This window comes from Odontesthes bonariensis, chromosome 8, assembly GCF_027942865.1.
Source record: "Odontesthes bonariensis isolate fOdoBon6 chromosome 8, fOdoBon6.hap1, whole genome shotgun sequence".
Taxonomy (NCBI): domain Eukaryota; kingdom Metazoa; phylum Chordata; class Actinopteri; order Atheriniformes; family Atherinopsidae; genus Odontesthes; species Odontesthes bonariensis.
The window spans coordinates 15618566-15633383 of record NC_134513.1 but is presented as its reverse complement, the minus strand read 5'-3'; the positions used below and the strand labels follow the sequence as shown (position 1 = coordinate 15633383).

The 14818-nt window shown below is 39.1% G+C and overlaps 1 protein-coding gene across 5 annotated transcripts in view; it reads left to right on the top strand.

Moving 5' to 3' along the window:
• The window catches only part of abcc9 (ATP-binding cassette, sub-family C (CFTR/MRP), member 9), an 88106-nt gene that overhangs the window by 27336 nt on the left and 45952 nt on the right, over positions 1 to 14818 (top strand). For 4 of the 5 annotated variants that reach the window (XR_012770175.1, XR_012770174.1, XM_075471899.1 and 1 more), the window contains 6 exons: positions 540 to 580; positions 731 to 873; positions 1136 to 1244; positions 3874 to 3981; positions 9683 to 9755; positions 12621 to 12726. Coding sequence is in view for 3 of the 5 variants with exons in the window: in XM_075471899.1 (XP_075328014.1) it covers positions 540 to 580; positions 731 to 873; positions 1136 to 1244; positions 3874 to 3981; positions 9683 to 9755; positions 12621 to 12726 (580 nt within the window). In the remaining 2 variants the exon portion in view is untranslated. Of the gene's footprint in view, positions 1 to 539; positions 581 to 730; positions 874 to 1135; positions 1245 to 3873; positions 3982 to 9682; positions 9756 to 12620; positions 12727 to 14036; positions 14076 to 14818 lie in introns of all 5 variants that reach the window. The other variant, XM_075471900.1, reaches the window with a different exon arrangement.

Genomic DNA, 14818 nt, shown 5'->3' with positions numbered 1-14818 from the left:
GCTTGCTTGCTGGACTCTGGATATATGGGGCTACGGCCCTAAATGTTGTGGATGTCATTGTTCTCGCAAGCAGCCCTTAGAACGTGCCTGGAAAATTTCAGGGCCTGAAATCAGCTAGAATGACATCAGCACAAAAAAAAAGATAGAAGAATCTTACTTTTTCCTGCATGTAATTTCACACATAGAAATTTGACCTATGCAGTTAACCCAATTAAAAACAGAAAAAATGAACACACGCTCATAGAAGTTAGAAGCTACAGTTGCAGAAGTCAGGAAGCAACCAGCGACCATCACATTCCAAGCTTCCTCTCCAGCCTCTAAGCCATTGCTGCCTGATTTGTACACACATAAATTACTCATTATTAAAGCTTGATTTGGCAGATATACATTTTTTCTACAGTTTATACACTTAATGTGGTGCCTTAATAAAGTATTGTTAAAAAAGAACTTGAAGTATGTTGTAAAAAGTTGCATCTTAGAGTCTCCACTTGCTTTGCTTAAAGCACTGCATTGAAACCTTTTTTCTTCTTTCTGTGCAGTTTTCATGAATGCTGCTATTCCCATTGCTGCTGTTCTTGCGGTAAGGCAATTCCCCCTCATTTTTAGTGAGACACCACTGAATGTGTATTTAGAACTCCTTTAAACTAACTTTAGGCTGCTTCAACTGTCATGTGATTTATGAAAGCATGTGAACATCAGGGAATGTGAAATGTGAACTGCTTTCTGGTAGACCTTTGTGATGCATCACTTCATCAATAAATCGGGTCCCAGTCCCTCTGAGGCCTTCGCAGCACTGGCGCTGTTTCACATCCTGGTCACTCCTCTCTTCCTGCTCTCCACCGTGGTCAGATTTGCAGTGAAGGCCCTCGTCAGGTGAGTTAATAAGATATTCTTACTCATGCACCTGCTGTATAACTTGTCTTTAACTGGTGAGGACAGCTGATGGGGATGTTGTGACTGTTAGAAACAGGACTAAACACAGCAGACTAACTAGAGATGGCCCCAGTGGTAAATCTAATTAAAGGAACCTCATGGAAAGTTGACAGCAGAGAAGAGAAACTCTAAACTCCTAAGAGATTGCCGGTATTGGAATCTTAACAGTCGTGCTGATCGTAGACCCTGTATGTTCTTACAGTGTCCAGAAGCTTGGTGAGTTTCTCCAGAGTGATGAAATTGGAGACGACAGTTGGAGAAATGGAGACATATCTGTTTCCTTGGAAGGAGGAAAGAAACACCTGGGGATGGTGAGCAAACCTCTTAATTGAGCACAGAGAGAGTAAAAATAGCTGTGTATTTTATGGTGTATTTTACAGTTTAGAGTTCTGTTGTAGTCGACATTGATTTGTACATACAAATTGTAGTTCTCTTCGTTTGTTAAAAGCGAGGCTTTTCAACAGTGTTGTGCCAGTTCACAGCTTTTCTGAACTAGTTCAAGTTCAGTTCATACATGCTCAAAGTGAACAGTTCACGTCACAATTTTAATTCTGAACTAGTTCAAAGTTCAGTTCATTTTACTTTTTTCGTGAGATATTCAAATCAATACTTTTTTTCACACTACGAGCTAGAAATCACTATACGTTCTTTGAAACTGCTCATTGTAGACATTTGCTTATGACACTGCAATTGTGGGTTTCTTACCAGGTGATGAAACTTGCAGCAGTACAGACAAGGTAGACCAGTTCTATACTTAGTGCAATGAAATCTACCAGCATTTAATTAAAAAAAGAATATATAATATGAAATGCCGTTGGGGTCTTGGTTTGCAAGAGTGTAAAATTGTTTTAAATGTTCATTAGGAGAATCGGTGTCTGTGTCCGTGCCATCACTTCCACTAGCCTTTTTTTTTAATTGCAGCGCTCTCTCTCTCTCTCTCTCTCTCTCTCTCTCTCTCTCTCTCTCTCTCGCTTGCTCGCTCGCTCCTTCAGCCCTCCGCGCTCTCGTCGTTGCCTGCTACGCGGCGTTGTTATGCCTACCCCGCTCTGCTGCAATTCATCACGGGTAAAGTCGTGCGGAAACCAGTATGTTATTCAATTATTCTCAGCCGGACACTACGTTGCCCGCAATGCATTGCGCACACAATGTCAAAACCATTTCTGTCTGGTGATACATGATTTAAGCGGAACCAGCGAGAATACAGGAGGGAGGAACTTTCTCTCGTTACATTTCAAAAGAGAAAACAGATGTCACTCAGTTTTCAATGGAAAACAAATTCCAACGTTCATTTATAGTGATGTCTGCCGTTCATGACACATAATGTGAACTCATTCACGTTCAAGTTCTTTATTAAAAAATGTGTTGCGTTCAGTTCAACGTTCAAGAAAAAATGAGCGTGTTCAATGAACGCGTTTTTTTTAACTCGTTCACGCACAACACTGCTTTTCAAAGCAGCTCGCTCACATGCTCAAAACCAATGCTCACATTAATGAAAAAACACGTCTACTTCCTGGAAGTAGCGGTAAAATGCAGCCATGAAAATACATTTTTGGCCCAGAGACAGTGAAATTACTCTAAAATGTAAAATAATTTTTGTATCTTTATTATATAAACACAAAGTATGCCATATGTTATTTCCTAGGGACTAATTAACTGTCTGTGTGGAGTCTTACAGGACAGCACCTTCCCAGACTTTAATCTTCTTGCTGTCTGAGGTTTCAGGTGACCGAGTCATGTGGTGAATATTACGTTGCAATGGGATTATCACTGTTTGCGCCTAAAATAAATAGTCAGACCACGAAAAAGCCAAGCAACTTACAGAACTCGAATAGGTTGTAAAGCATAACTCATTAGTCCTGAGTAAGTGACATATAAATGCAATCTGTTTTTATTTCGACGTGGAACATCTTAAGGTTTCAAGGCATCAGATCTGTGTCAGAAAATAATCATAAAGAAAACAAAACTTAACAAACAGAACGATTAAGATGTTCTATTTTTGATCATTTTATGAAACGAAATAAGAGAAGAACAGCTGGAAGTCAAATTGAACTAAAGTTAAAGCCTTTGGTTGCTCTGTATGTAACTGCGGGTCACAGGTGCACAGTGAGTAAAACTGGATTTTGCAAATAAGAAAAACATCTAGCACTCCTAACGCAATCCAATCTTTTGAGAATGTTCGTTTAGAGCGTCATAAACAAGCTTATTTACATTTTTAAGAGCGACTCAGGTCTGAATAAAGTTTTCAACCTTTTTTAATATGTTTACATGGTGTTTTTCTAGACTCAGTTTGCAATGTGTCTCATTTTGTGGATATAGAATGTGATGAATCAGTCACCTGCTGAATGTCAACATTCATGGAACCTTCATGTAGCTTTGTCTCTCTTTGTGATTCATCAGACTCTGTTGGTCTTAAGGATGTATGTGACAAGCTTCTACTCAGATACGTAGAAATAGTGTGAATTTTCACAGTCCTCAGGAGATACACATTATGTAATGAGTTGAAGACCTTTACATACTTTCAGCATCCCTTTCCCATGAAAAATATCAGGTAATGTTGCAAATTGGGATCAAACTTGCCAGACTTTAACTCTTAAACTTTTTTCTTTCCCTTTTTTTTTCTTGCATTTACAACAATTTCTGAAGAAGCATTACTGTCTATAATTTTGGGATTTGAACTCAATTGCACAGTGATAACAAGTGACGTCAAATTAAGCACAAAGTCAATTTTGTCTTTCATGTTTGTATGGCTTGATAACAATAAAACATAATGTGACAGCGATGGGATTGAACCCACTGGGGCTGCATTTTCTTCTCCCCCAGGAACTAAAACGGATGCAGAAAACTTGTGTGTTTATTAGTAAATGCTGACTTCAAATCTCTGTTTTATTTTCCCCCTTCACTCCCACATCCCTCCCTTGTCCTTTTGATATCCCTCTAAAGACCAAAGCCATCAACAGGAAGCAGCCAATGCGCTACCAGATGGACAACTACGAGCAGCCGAGCAGGCGGCAGATGAGACCCACAGAGACGGAGGATGTGGCTGTAAAGGTCAGAGTCAAAGTTCATAAATTGGGGAACAACTGAAGGGGTGGAAGGATTGGAAACGAGACTCTAAGTTGCACAAGAAGAAAAACAAGTGGTTGGTTACATCAGAGGCATCTTATAGGTCTTTACTTATAAAGATCAGTGGTCTTGATGTTCCTCAGGCTTCTTTTGTGTGTGACATGTTCTGGAGAAATGATCTCAGCTGTTCAGGCCATTGCCTGGCACCTTTACCTTCCTCTCGTTAACGAGACCCTTGGGGACAGACAGTTTTTCAGACACAGAGAAACGGGTTACTGCTGCCAGAATTGCAGGCTGAGTCTACGTTGACCTGAACACGTCTTTCAATTCTTAACTAAAAACATTTAAATCTACAGGTGATAAAAGATTGCGAGTGGTGTCTTTTCACCACTCACAATCTTCAAGAATCCACCAGAATACTGATATATAACAGAAAAAAGCAAGAAAAAACACTCAACCACATGAAGGCTCAGGGGTGCTGCTTGTTATTGTTTTTTTATTTATTTTATTCTGAACGGTTGGTTAAATGCAAAAGTCTTTAGCCACCGCACATGTCTTTCCATATGACCACGAAAACTTGAAATAGGTGCAGTGAATTCTTGAAACATGTGCAAACATAAATAGAAGTACAGTATAGAAGCGAAAAACAAGCCTGAAAGTCAATATTGGTATGAGCACCTTTATTCTTCGACACAGTCATCATGACCCTCTTAGATAAGCCTTCTTGTCATTTCTTTATCCTTCTGGAATAGTTTTAAGGGCTTCGCTCTTCTTTGGGTGTTGGCTGCCTTTTGTTCCGTTTTCTGTCAAAATGACCCCACACTTGTGTCATTTGGCATACCTCAGCCTCTTCTCCCTGTTTCCCCTCCTTGAGAATGGCTTCTTGACAGCCACCCTTCTATGGAGACCATTTCTAATTTGGCTTCAGTGAACAGTAGACAGACCAACTGAAGGTCTAGATACATCTCTGGTCTTTGCCTGATTTTTTTCGCTCTTCAGGACATCACTTTCAGATTCTGTTCATCTGTTGTAGATAGTTTTGTAGACCTGTCACTTCTTTTTTCCTCTCCTTATCTGCTTTGCACTCACTTTTTTTTTCAGGACACGCTGCAGACTATGCCATGTTTTCAGCTTGTAGCTCTTTGGGCATCACCTTGTTGGAGCAAAAATATTATTTTCTGTCTGTCAGCTGTGTTATCTTTGATATTTTTCCTAGATGCAACAAAACCAAGTAGAGCACATGATGTCTTTGTGACAGTGCCTTCAGATACAATTTAAATTTTTTCTTTTTGCTAAGTTGTCTGTTGTGTGTAGATCTTACACTGGTTCATCCCTTCACCCCAGTTAGGTGGCTTTTTTTATGCTTGAATGATTCACATATTTGTGTTAAAGTGATAGTTTGGAGTAGATTCACCCTAGGGTCATTTGAACCATGACATCCAGCCAAGTAGCCCACCCGAAGTTTTTTCGATATTGGCTGAACATCAGCTTAGTTACCGAGTTATCCCGAATAGCTTAGTACAAGCGCTGATGGAACCTGGCAGTATCTCCAAAATTACCACACTAAAATCACATGCCATGACACCAAACTTCTACAGTAGTACAAATATGGTCTGTACTCACAAAACGATGCATTTGGAAGTTTGTACATAGTCCAGGAGTTTATTATTATCAACACAAGCCTAATAGCTTCTCTGCTGCTAAAGCTGCGTCGACGTCACTTCCTTGATCTGGGAGCTTCAAAGTAAGATGAGGGTTGATCTACTACTGTAGACAACAAAGCAAAGCTGCTCAATTTCTCCATTGATAAAATAAATTCACAACTCTACAACATAAAAATTCATAAAAAATCATGTAGAATATAGCATATACTTTGTTAAGGAATAAAGATAACTGTATGTAGATGTACGTGACATACATGTTAGCAGATGTTTCATGTCTTGACTCTTTGTACATCCATGGGTCTGGAGGACCAAACATGTGACGTGTTTTTGTGGGTGTATCTGTGTGAGTCTTTGTTTGTGTGCAAGGACTCTCTGTCCTCTCAGGAAGTGTAGAATTCACACGAGAATTTGTTGCCCCTTAAAGGGCCCTGTGAATGTGTCCAGGATTTTCTCAGCGCCTCTGTAAAGGCTGCTCTTCCTGTCTCATCCCTGCGGAGTGACGCTACCTTCCAGTCGGCTGTCCACTAATTGGAGTTGGAAAAGTTATTTCTCTCCCACACTAAACACAGCCTGTAGTGTCTCGTCAGTAGCATTGTATTGTATTTAGTTTTGATATCACTTTGAGTTTGCCTCACTTACGCCTAAATGCTATTGTAATGGACACCTATAGTTATGGCACCCTCCTCTCCTCCGGGACGGCTTTAGCTTCTCTTACCACTCAACAGTGAGCTTTCAGCTCATGAGGTCTGGGCTCTCAGCAGGCTTACTCACCTAATTGTGGACCTGGCTTTGCACTCTGCCATTTTCTTGTTGACACAAGGTGGGTCCTTTTTAAACTACTGAAACAAAGTTGTGGCCACCTCCCTATCTAAAATGGAGTTAAATTCTAGAGCTTTAAAGGAGATATACTACATTAATACGCAAATTTTGAGGTCTTAATGAAATATCTGTGGCTTACTTTGGTTAAAAAACTATAGAGGTACAGTACTACAGATCCCTTTTCAACCATCTGTTTACAGCTCTTTTAATAGCAGCTCACACACCTTCTATTCTGCAGGGTGTGTAACTTTTGAGATTGGTGGTGATTTTATGCGACCATGCAAACATAAATTTGGACACAAATTACACTCAGTAACCCTTGAAGCTTATTGTAAGTAACTCATACTAGCACTCACAGTTGACTGAGCTCAGACTACCAAACACCAAACCAATGCTTGACTGGCAGTTTTATTCTCAAACACTTAGATTTCCATCTTCCATCTCAGGAACAATGTCGTTTTGAGTTTTGAAGTGCCCCGGGTTGTTAAAACACAGCACCACAGAAAGGAAGGCAGTGGTAAGATAATGGAAAGTTGCTCCATTCCTCTGTGTTTTCTTTAAGTTTCAGTAGGTAATAAGAAGAAATGTTGCTTTTTTTAGGGTGACATTTTATAGATGTTTTCAAATTTGACGGATTTTTTTGTGTTTTGCCCAGATGTCCCAATTGATGCTGCTTTCAATAGTAATTGCAAACTCAGAATTTCCAACTTCAGACTGGTAGAAATCAAATGAACTGCCATCAACTCAACTCAACTTTATGTATATAACACTTTTCAAACACAAGTGAAACCCAAAAAGCTTTTCAAAGTAAAAATTTACATAAAAAGTGGATGTAAAAGAGAAGCCAATATGAAAAATAACGAGTGAATAAATGATGGATGAAAGATAAAAGACTGTTAACACGGGTGTCTCAAAAACAGATCAACCAGTTTATAAGCTCTGGTTTCATAAGAAATGGGCCTGAAAACCAAAAGCTCTTTTCTCCCATTGTAGTTGGAAACGTTCTTGTCAGTAAAAGCAGGCAAATGCTTCAGTAATGAAGAGCTCTTTTGGCAAAGTACTTGAACACTTCTGGAGTACTTCTAGTTGATTTCTTTCTTAAGTTAAGCGAACTACAAACCTGCAGATGGGAATTCGCCATTAATCGCAAAGCAAAACAGTAATGGAGCTCCGACTTCTACTGCTGAGGTACAGCAAATCCAGTGGGAGGTCGGAGGAGGTTGGAATGATTCTGAGCTTGTGCTGTTAACGGCAACCTGCAAATCTGAACAGTGAGTGGAAATTAAGTGAAATACATTATTTTCCAACAAAGGCTGCCTAAAAAATAGTGACAAGGTTGTGGTTTCTCATAGATTCTGTGGTATGAAATTCTCTGTGGTATTTAAGAGTATCAAGGACCATTTTCTGCAGCGCCTTTTATTTTTTTCGTAAGATAATATTCAATTGATCTTCCATGTTTGGGAGTCAAACCCCATATTTACTTGTTGTCATATCTCCTCTCCACTTCCCTTCTCCCTCCCTAACACTTGTTTGTTGTATCTGATCTTGCCTTCCGTTTTTGTACCTCATCACGCTTTGAACAATCCTCTTTTTCTTTTTGGTTTCAAAAATCTGTGATGTCCAGCAATTTAGTTCATGCTGCTTGATTCCCAGATAATCTGTTTATTTGAAGTGAAGCTGTTTCATGATCGCAAAATTGAAGTAAAATAACGATTAAATCGGTGCTGTAATCATCATAAAAGGAACCGCTGCCCATATTTAATCAACATTTTGTTTAGTACCCAAGACATCTCGTAAAACATAAAACAATTAATTGTTAATACAGTATTATTTTCTCCCATCCTCAATTGTTTAAACCCCTAAAACAGGTGAAAACAAAGAAGTTTTAAAAAAGCTCATCTTCAGCATTTGTTTTCAAAGAATCAAGGCTCTCTATAGAAGCCTTCTGGGGATCAGTGACATGGAGAGCTGTGGAGGAAAAGCTTCAGGGGATTGTCAGATAAAATAAACAGAAAATAAACAAGTCAGAAGCAGCAGATGGGAAGAATGTAAACAGAGTCCAAGCAGGACTGCAGAACAAGGATTAAAAGCCGAACATAATCAGCTTCTTATTCATCATTCACAAGGGTGGAATATCTCTTTTTATTATAAATAACTGTTTTCCTAATGTATGATTCAGGATAAGGCAAGAAAAACCCAATCTTATGTCCAGGTTGTAGACAAGATATTTATTTAATAAACATTTTTCTAATATGGTGAGGACCCTAGTGCAGACTCAAATGCAGCTGTCAGGGATGTTGAACTAAAACACTCTTTTTTAACGAGAGCAAACAGAAAGCGCTGCAAGGCAGGAAGTCCAAAATATAATCCTGAAACCCAAAAGAATAGTAGTAACTAGAACAGACAGAAACCATAGGAATTTTTGATGGGATATTAACAGAGGATCAAGGGATGAACCAAGAACACCAAGGAGTATTTATACTAAGGCAGCAAAAGACTAATAAAAGGCCGCTTGGGGTGATTTGCTAAATGAATTCAGGTGTAAAACAAACACAGGAGTTAAGCTTGACAGAAAACACACACAGGGTCAAACTCCACAAAATAAAACAGGAAGCAAGATGAACTAATCTGTAACAAATTGGCAAACTCTGATCCGATCTAAAAACAGTTTAGATTAGTTTCGAACTGTTGGATGCCAGCCAAACTGAGAAAGTCCATTCATTCCTTCCTTTCCCTCCTTTCTTCTTTTTTTTTGACTCTTTTGCTGATTGCACCGAAGTTAGAACCATCTTTACTTCTCTTCCCCTGCACATTTGGTATAAAAAAGATGTCCCTTGAAGCATGAGTAGAGTCACTGTCTCACTTATGTAATGCTAATTTCTTTTTTGGTTTTCACTGAAAAAATTTCACTGAACCTGAGAAAAGTTGAGAAGTGGGAATTTGGTTTGGGTTTCCTCATGCCATGAGCACAGCACACATCCTTTCTTGTGTAAAGCAGTTGTCTCAACAATGTTGACTGCAACAAACTCACTGTAAGGGTCTCTCAAACTTTGGATGGGGGCATTACATGGGTCACATGCTTTGCTCTAGTGGAAGAACACAGCATGCACATGTGTTGCATAATTTGATTATAATGTTCACTGCAAAGAATAAATGAATCCACAAAACTCCTATGATTGAACTCTTTCTTTGTTTTTGTTCAGGTGAGCCATGGAGCCTTTACCTGGGGAAATAACCTGTTGACACTGTCAGACATCAACATCAGCATCCCAACAGGTAGAGCAAACATTTTTGCCAGATTATAAATCATTTAAATCCAAGAAACACTGGATGAAAACCTCAGTATCCGGACACGTAAAATCCCTGTTCGGCGTTGAAAATGAACAATGCTCTGGAAGAAGACGGGCACATTTTCGTTAGGACTGAAAACCTCTGATCGCTCACTCCAGTGAGAGGAGTGACACATTAATGTAAGCGAACGCTCGTCAGATTGGCGCATTCTCACAATGATTCAAAGTTTTCAGTCCAGAAACAGCAGAACATGCGCCGTCTTCTCCCCAAGAATGAGATGTTTCTGATTGTAAGGACAGGATTTAAGGTCAGGTCAACAAATCTAACATGTTTTAGTTCACTTAGTTACAGTTTTATATGCTGTTTTAAGGCGAATTCTGCAAAGTAATTGCCGTTAAAGTTCAATATAAATCTTTTGATACTACCTCAGCTGAGGTTCTAGGTGAGCCTGTCGTATATTTTTACTATCCAATTATCAGGACAAATAACGTTTATGTTATCGATATATTATTGCGATATCAATAGAACACTTGAAAATAGATAAATACCTATTTGACTGTCTCGTCTTCTTCTTTCTTGTACCCATTTTTTGGAAATGAAATTACACTTAAAGTAGGAAGAAAGGAGCTTTTAAAATTGTGCTACGTTTGGTATTTTTGATTTTATAAGCTGATCATTTCACTGCATTATAATGTGTATTGTCAACAAGTCTTTTCTGAAAATCTTTGATTCTGTTTTTGTGTTGGATTTTCTTCAACAATTCTTCAATTTTATCATTTATGAGCCTTGTTAACTGCTTTCAGATCTATTGGAGTTGACATTTCAGTTACCTATCATTTATATCTGTGAGGTGCCAGAAAACAGTTTTGTCTTGTATCCAATTTATTCATAAAGCACATAAAAATGAGAAAGTAAAACCTGATGAAATGACTTCCTTTTAAAAGTATGAAATAAATTAATAAAAATGTGAAGCGTGTTAAATGCAGTTAAAGTCCAAAGAGAACAAAATGTCCATAGAGAAGGCACGTTTAATTGAATGTAGAAGGTTGTTGCACAGCTTCAGAGCTGCTACTGCAAATCTCCTTTATTAACTGACCTCAACCACAGAGCAGATAAAAGCAGTTCGAAGAGGTGGATCGGTGGATCAGAGAGGTCTGGAGTTAGAATAAGGTCAGAGCCAGTGGAGCAAAGCAAGAACAAAGGCCATGTTTTGCCTTTTTCCGGTACCAGTTAGGAGTCTGGAAGCTGAAGCTGCAGCTTCAGAATGGTTGTAGAAGCAACAAATGATTGTCATGTGTCGGAATTTATTAACACCAAGTACCATTAGCCCCCTTAGCTGCCTTTTCACTCCGTGATGCTTGCTCTAAATTTCATTCAAAATGTCTAACGAATGTCAACACAGACATTTGAAACAGTTTGACGCACTGCTTGCGGTTCTCACTCGTGCCCTTTTAGTGTTGGAACAGCTTTGACTTTTAGCTTCCATGAAGTGTAGAGAATAGATCCAAACCTTTTCCCCTTTGTGTTGCTGGCCAAGAAGAACAAATTCCCTGATTCAAGACCGCCGAGAAGCTGAAAAGGGTCAACTCACAAAAACTCAGAGGCAAAAATATTGTACCATGCTCTGAAAAGTACAAGTGCATCACCTGTTCACGTTGTGGTATGTATTTAAAATGCTTGCCATGTTCCCATGGGCAAACACTGCCTTAAAGAAAATCTGTCTAACTCATGGGGAAGTGTCAGTGAAAAGTGACAGGTGAGAGTTTGAGACTGCTGGATGAAACAAGTTCCTTCCACTTGAAAATACTTAAACATGTATTTAACTTTTTTTATTATTATTATTTAAAGAAGCTTGTCACAGGACCTTGAATAGATCCTAACTTTGGCTGTGATGAATTTTTCCTTCGTTCAGCCTCAGATTTGAGGTTAAGCCTTTGAGGATTAGAGCAGTAAACGTAGTCCCCTCATCATTTCGATGTTTTCCAACCATTAAGTGTTATATGTTCTAAGCTAAATCACCTGTTCTCCTATGATGCTGCCAAAAGTTAATGTCCTCCAGTATAACTGCCAGATTTTGCACATTTCTCAGGAAAGGTGTTTGTATTAAATCCTCTTTTTTTATTGTTCTGTTCTTTGTTTGAATTTTTTTTACAATTGGATGTGCTCTGTGATGTTTTTATTACTAGCTTGGCAGATTATAGGTCACTGGTTCAAAGGTGGAGCTCATGCTCACACTGTGTGAAATGTGCTCTGCCTGATGTTATGTCAAGAATTTACAGTCATGCTGCACACTCGTCACCAAAATACCAAGTGTCAGGAGACCGGGCCATGTTTATGAGGTTGCCAAACAGATGGACCGTGTAATATATCATTCACTTGGATCGTCCCCCGGGAAGTGACTCGCTTGCAATCCCAGTCATGCTACTACTAAGACAAACAAGATTTGTAGTTCTGCCGAAGTGATGGTGGGATTATACTCAAGAGTACCTGAATTATGTGCCTTTGTGTTTCTGTATTTAATATCCCTGGTTATGTTATTTAAAGTGTGAATATTCTTCAAGAGGCTAGTGATCCTGCAGATGTTTAAAATTAGAAATGGAAGAAAATGAGTGAGGTCACTGGAGGTGTAGCATTTCAAAGATTTGTATTTGGTTTGTAACAGTGCATCACTGCTCTCTGAGCTCACTTGAAGGTCTCAAAATTCTCATGATAGCAGTTTGCACTATTCTAAAAATGAAAATGTGCACAGATTACAGTGATCCCAGGCCGGAGAATAAATGAGTGCTTTTCAGTGCTGTTTGATCCGTTTTCAGTTCAAGTTTCCTCCTTTTTCATTCATTTCTACCTCAGGTCAGCTGACAATGATCGTGGGTCAGGTGGGTTGTGGGAAATCCTCTCTGCTGCTGGCCATGTTAGGTGAGATGCAAGCAATTGAAGGAATGGTCTACTGGAGCAAGTAAGTCATTGTGACAACATTTTGTAACACGTATAAAGCATATCATACAAAGGAATTTGTTTCAGTGTCTTTTAGCTCTGTTTGTGAACATAAAAAATGTGTTCACAGTTCTAAATTAGATCTGGATCAGCCTTTTTCATTGGCCTCGGGTGGCTGCAGACACAAGTGAAAAGGCTCATTCACAACTATGTTGTTCTTCAGTTAGTCATCCTCCGAACACCACAACATGCCGACTGTTACGCACAAGCTGCTGGAGTTACACTACCCCTCTGAATATTCTTTCTCACATTCTGTTAGCTATTCAATTACTACTTCAGGCTGCATTCATAAGTACAACCTGCTGGTTGTTCCTGAGAGCCTTGATAGTGATGTGGGAACGTTGATATAGCTCGATAACAGTATTAAGCATCCTCACAAATTCTATCCATTATTTGTCAATATTGTTTAAAGTTTTTAGCTTTGACTCTTGCTAGCATAATGGTAACTTTCTGGCTCATAAATGAGCCGAAGGGTTATGTGGGATGAGTTTAAAAGAATCTCAAATGATCAGGTCATATATAAATTTCCTCTTATATACCAGAGCAGATTCTTCTTGCACTAGAATCTCATGTAATGGCATGAGATTTGCACCATCGTCAACACTTTTGTGAACTTTTAAAACTTTTTTTCGAGCTGAAGGACGGAGGATGTTTGTGTGTGGTTGTAAGGTGCGGTCTCAGTGCATGCTCCTAATATGGCAGAGGTATGGCAGTCAGTAACAGGACCCAGATGTGAAAAACACAGAATGGAATACATCAGTGACAGTGATACATCCTGCATGTTACTGCATCTTACTTTCTGATCTTTAAAAACAATTAGTTCCATAATGACACTTGAACATGACTACCTCCTTTTATATCTTAAAAATGTTATAGTTCTATTGGCTTACAAACGGAACTGTTGGTAGACATTTACTGGAGAAACGTTGCTATGTAAATCGAGGGTTATCAACAACCAGAAGCTACATCAAGATTCATCCCCGCTACACAATTTTTGGGTGTTCTAGCAGGAAAGATGAATGGTTCAGCGTGTCTAGTTAGATATAAAAAGAAATATTAATGCCAACTCCAGTGTTCCTGCACACATGTTCATCTGCAGGTTGCATTTACTTCTCAGGCTGCATTTTCCAGGGCTGCACACGCTAACCTTTATGTGCATCTTTGGGTGTGTGTTTGTGTGTGTGTGTGTGTGTGTGTGTGCGTGTGCGTGTGTGTGTGTGTGTGTGTGTGTGTGTGTGGTGTCACTTGCCCTCCGCCTTCATGCAATATCAGGCACCCTGATTGTCAGATGGTCCACGAGGGGAACATAAGGTACTTCCTTTTCGCTTTGGTGTCTTTTTTCTGAAAACATTCATCCACAGAGACTGTTAACAGGACTGCAGTTTGGTTTACCTCCCGCATGATCTGAAGTGAAATTCAATGAAACAGTTCTGGCCACATGAGAATGTGTGAGAAGGCTGCTTAGTTAGATATCCAGGCTGCAGTCAGGTGACACATTCCAAAGAAGGAGTACGCCCGGTTTAAACAGGTTTTCACACACTTGATGCCATGTGAATAACTGTGTTTAAGTCTGAAAAGAGCAGTCACATTTTGGCTGTGACTGGATGGATGGTGGGTTTAACTCAATCCCGAAGGTGTTCAGTGAGGTAGAAGGGAGATAATTGTGGAAGCCAAGATAGTTGATACTGCATTAATGATTTAGGAAAAGTTGTTTTTACCCTCGCAGCTAGCATTTGGGACTTAAAGCTGCGATGGTCGAAGGGAAAGCCACAGCCCTCAAGAACACATAAAGCTCCAATTTGCACATTTACACTGAGGAGTACATGCTAAACGTTCAGAGAATTATATACTTTTATATCATATTTAACAGTGTCCACATTTTCATTCAGTTTGTGCTGTTTGTGCTTTTTGTGATTATTGATATTTTTGTTACAGAAACCTACTAATTGACCAATTCTATATTATATATTTTTCTATTCATTTTATATCATATACTGTCTATATATCAAATCTACATAGTAATAGATAGTAATACAAAATCCTGACGAACAATA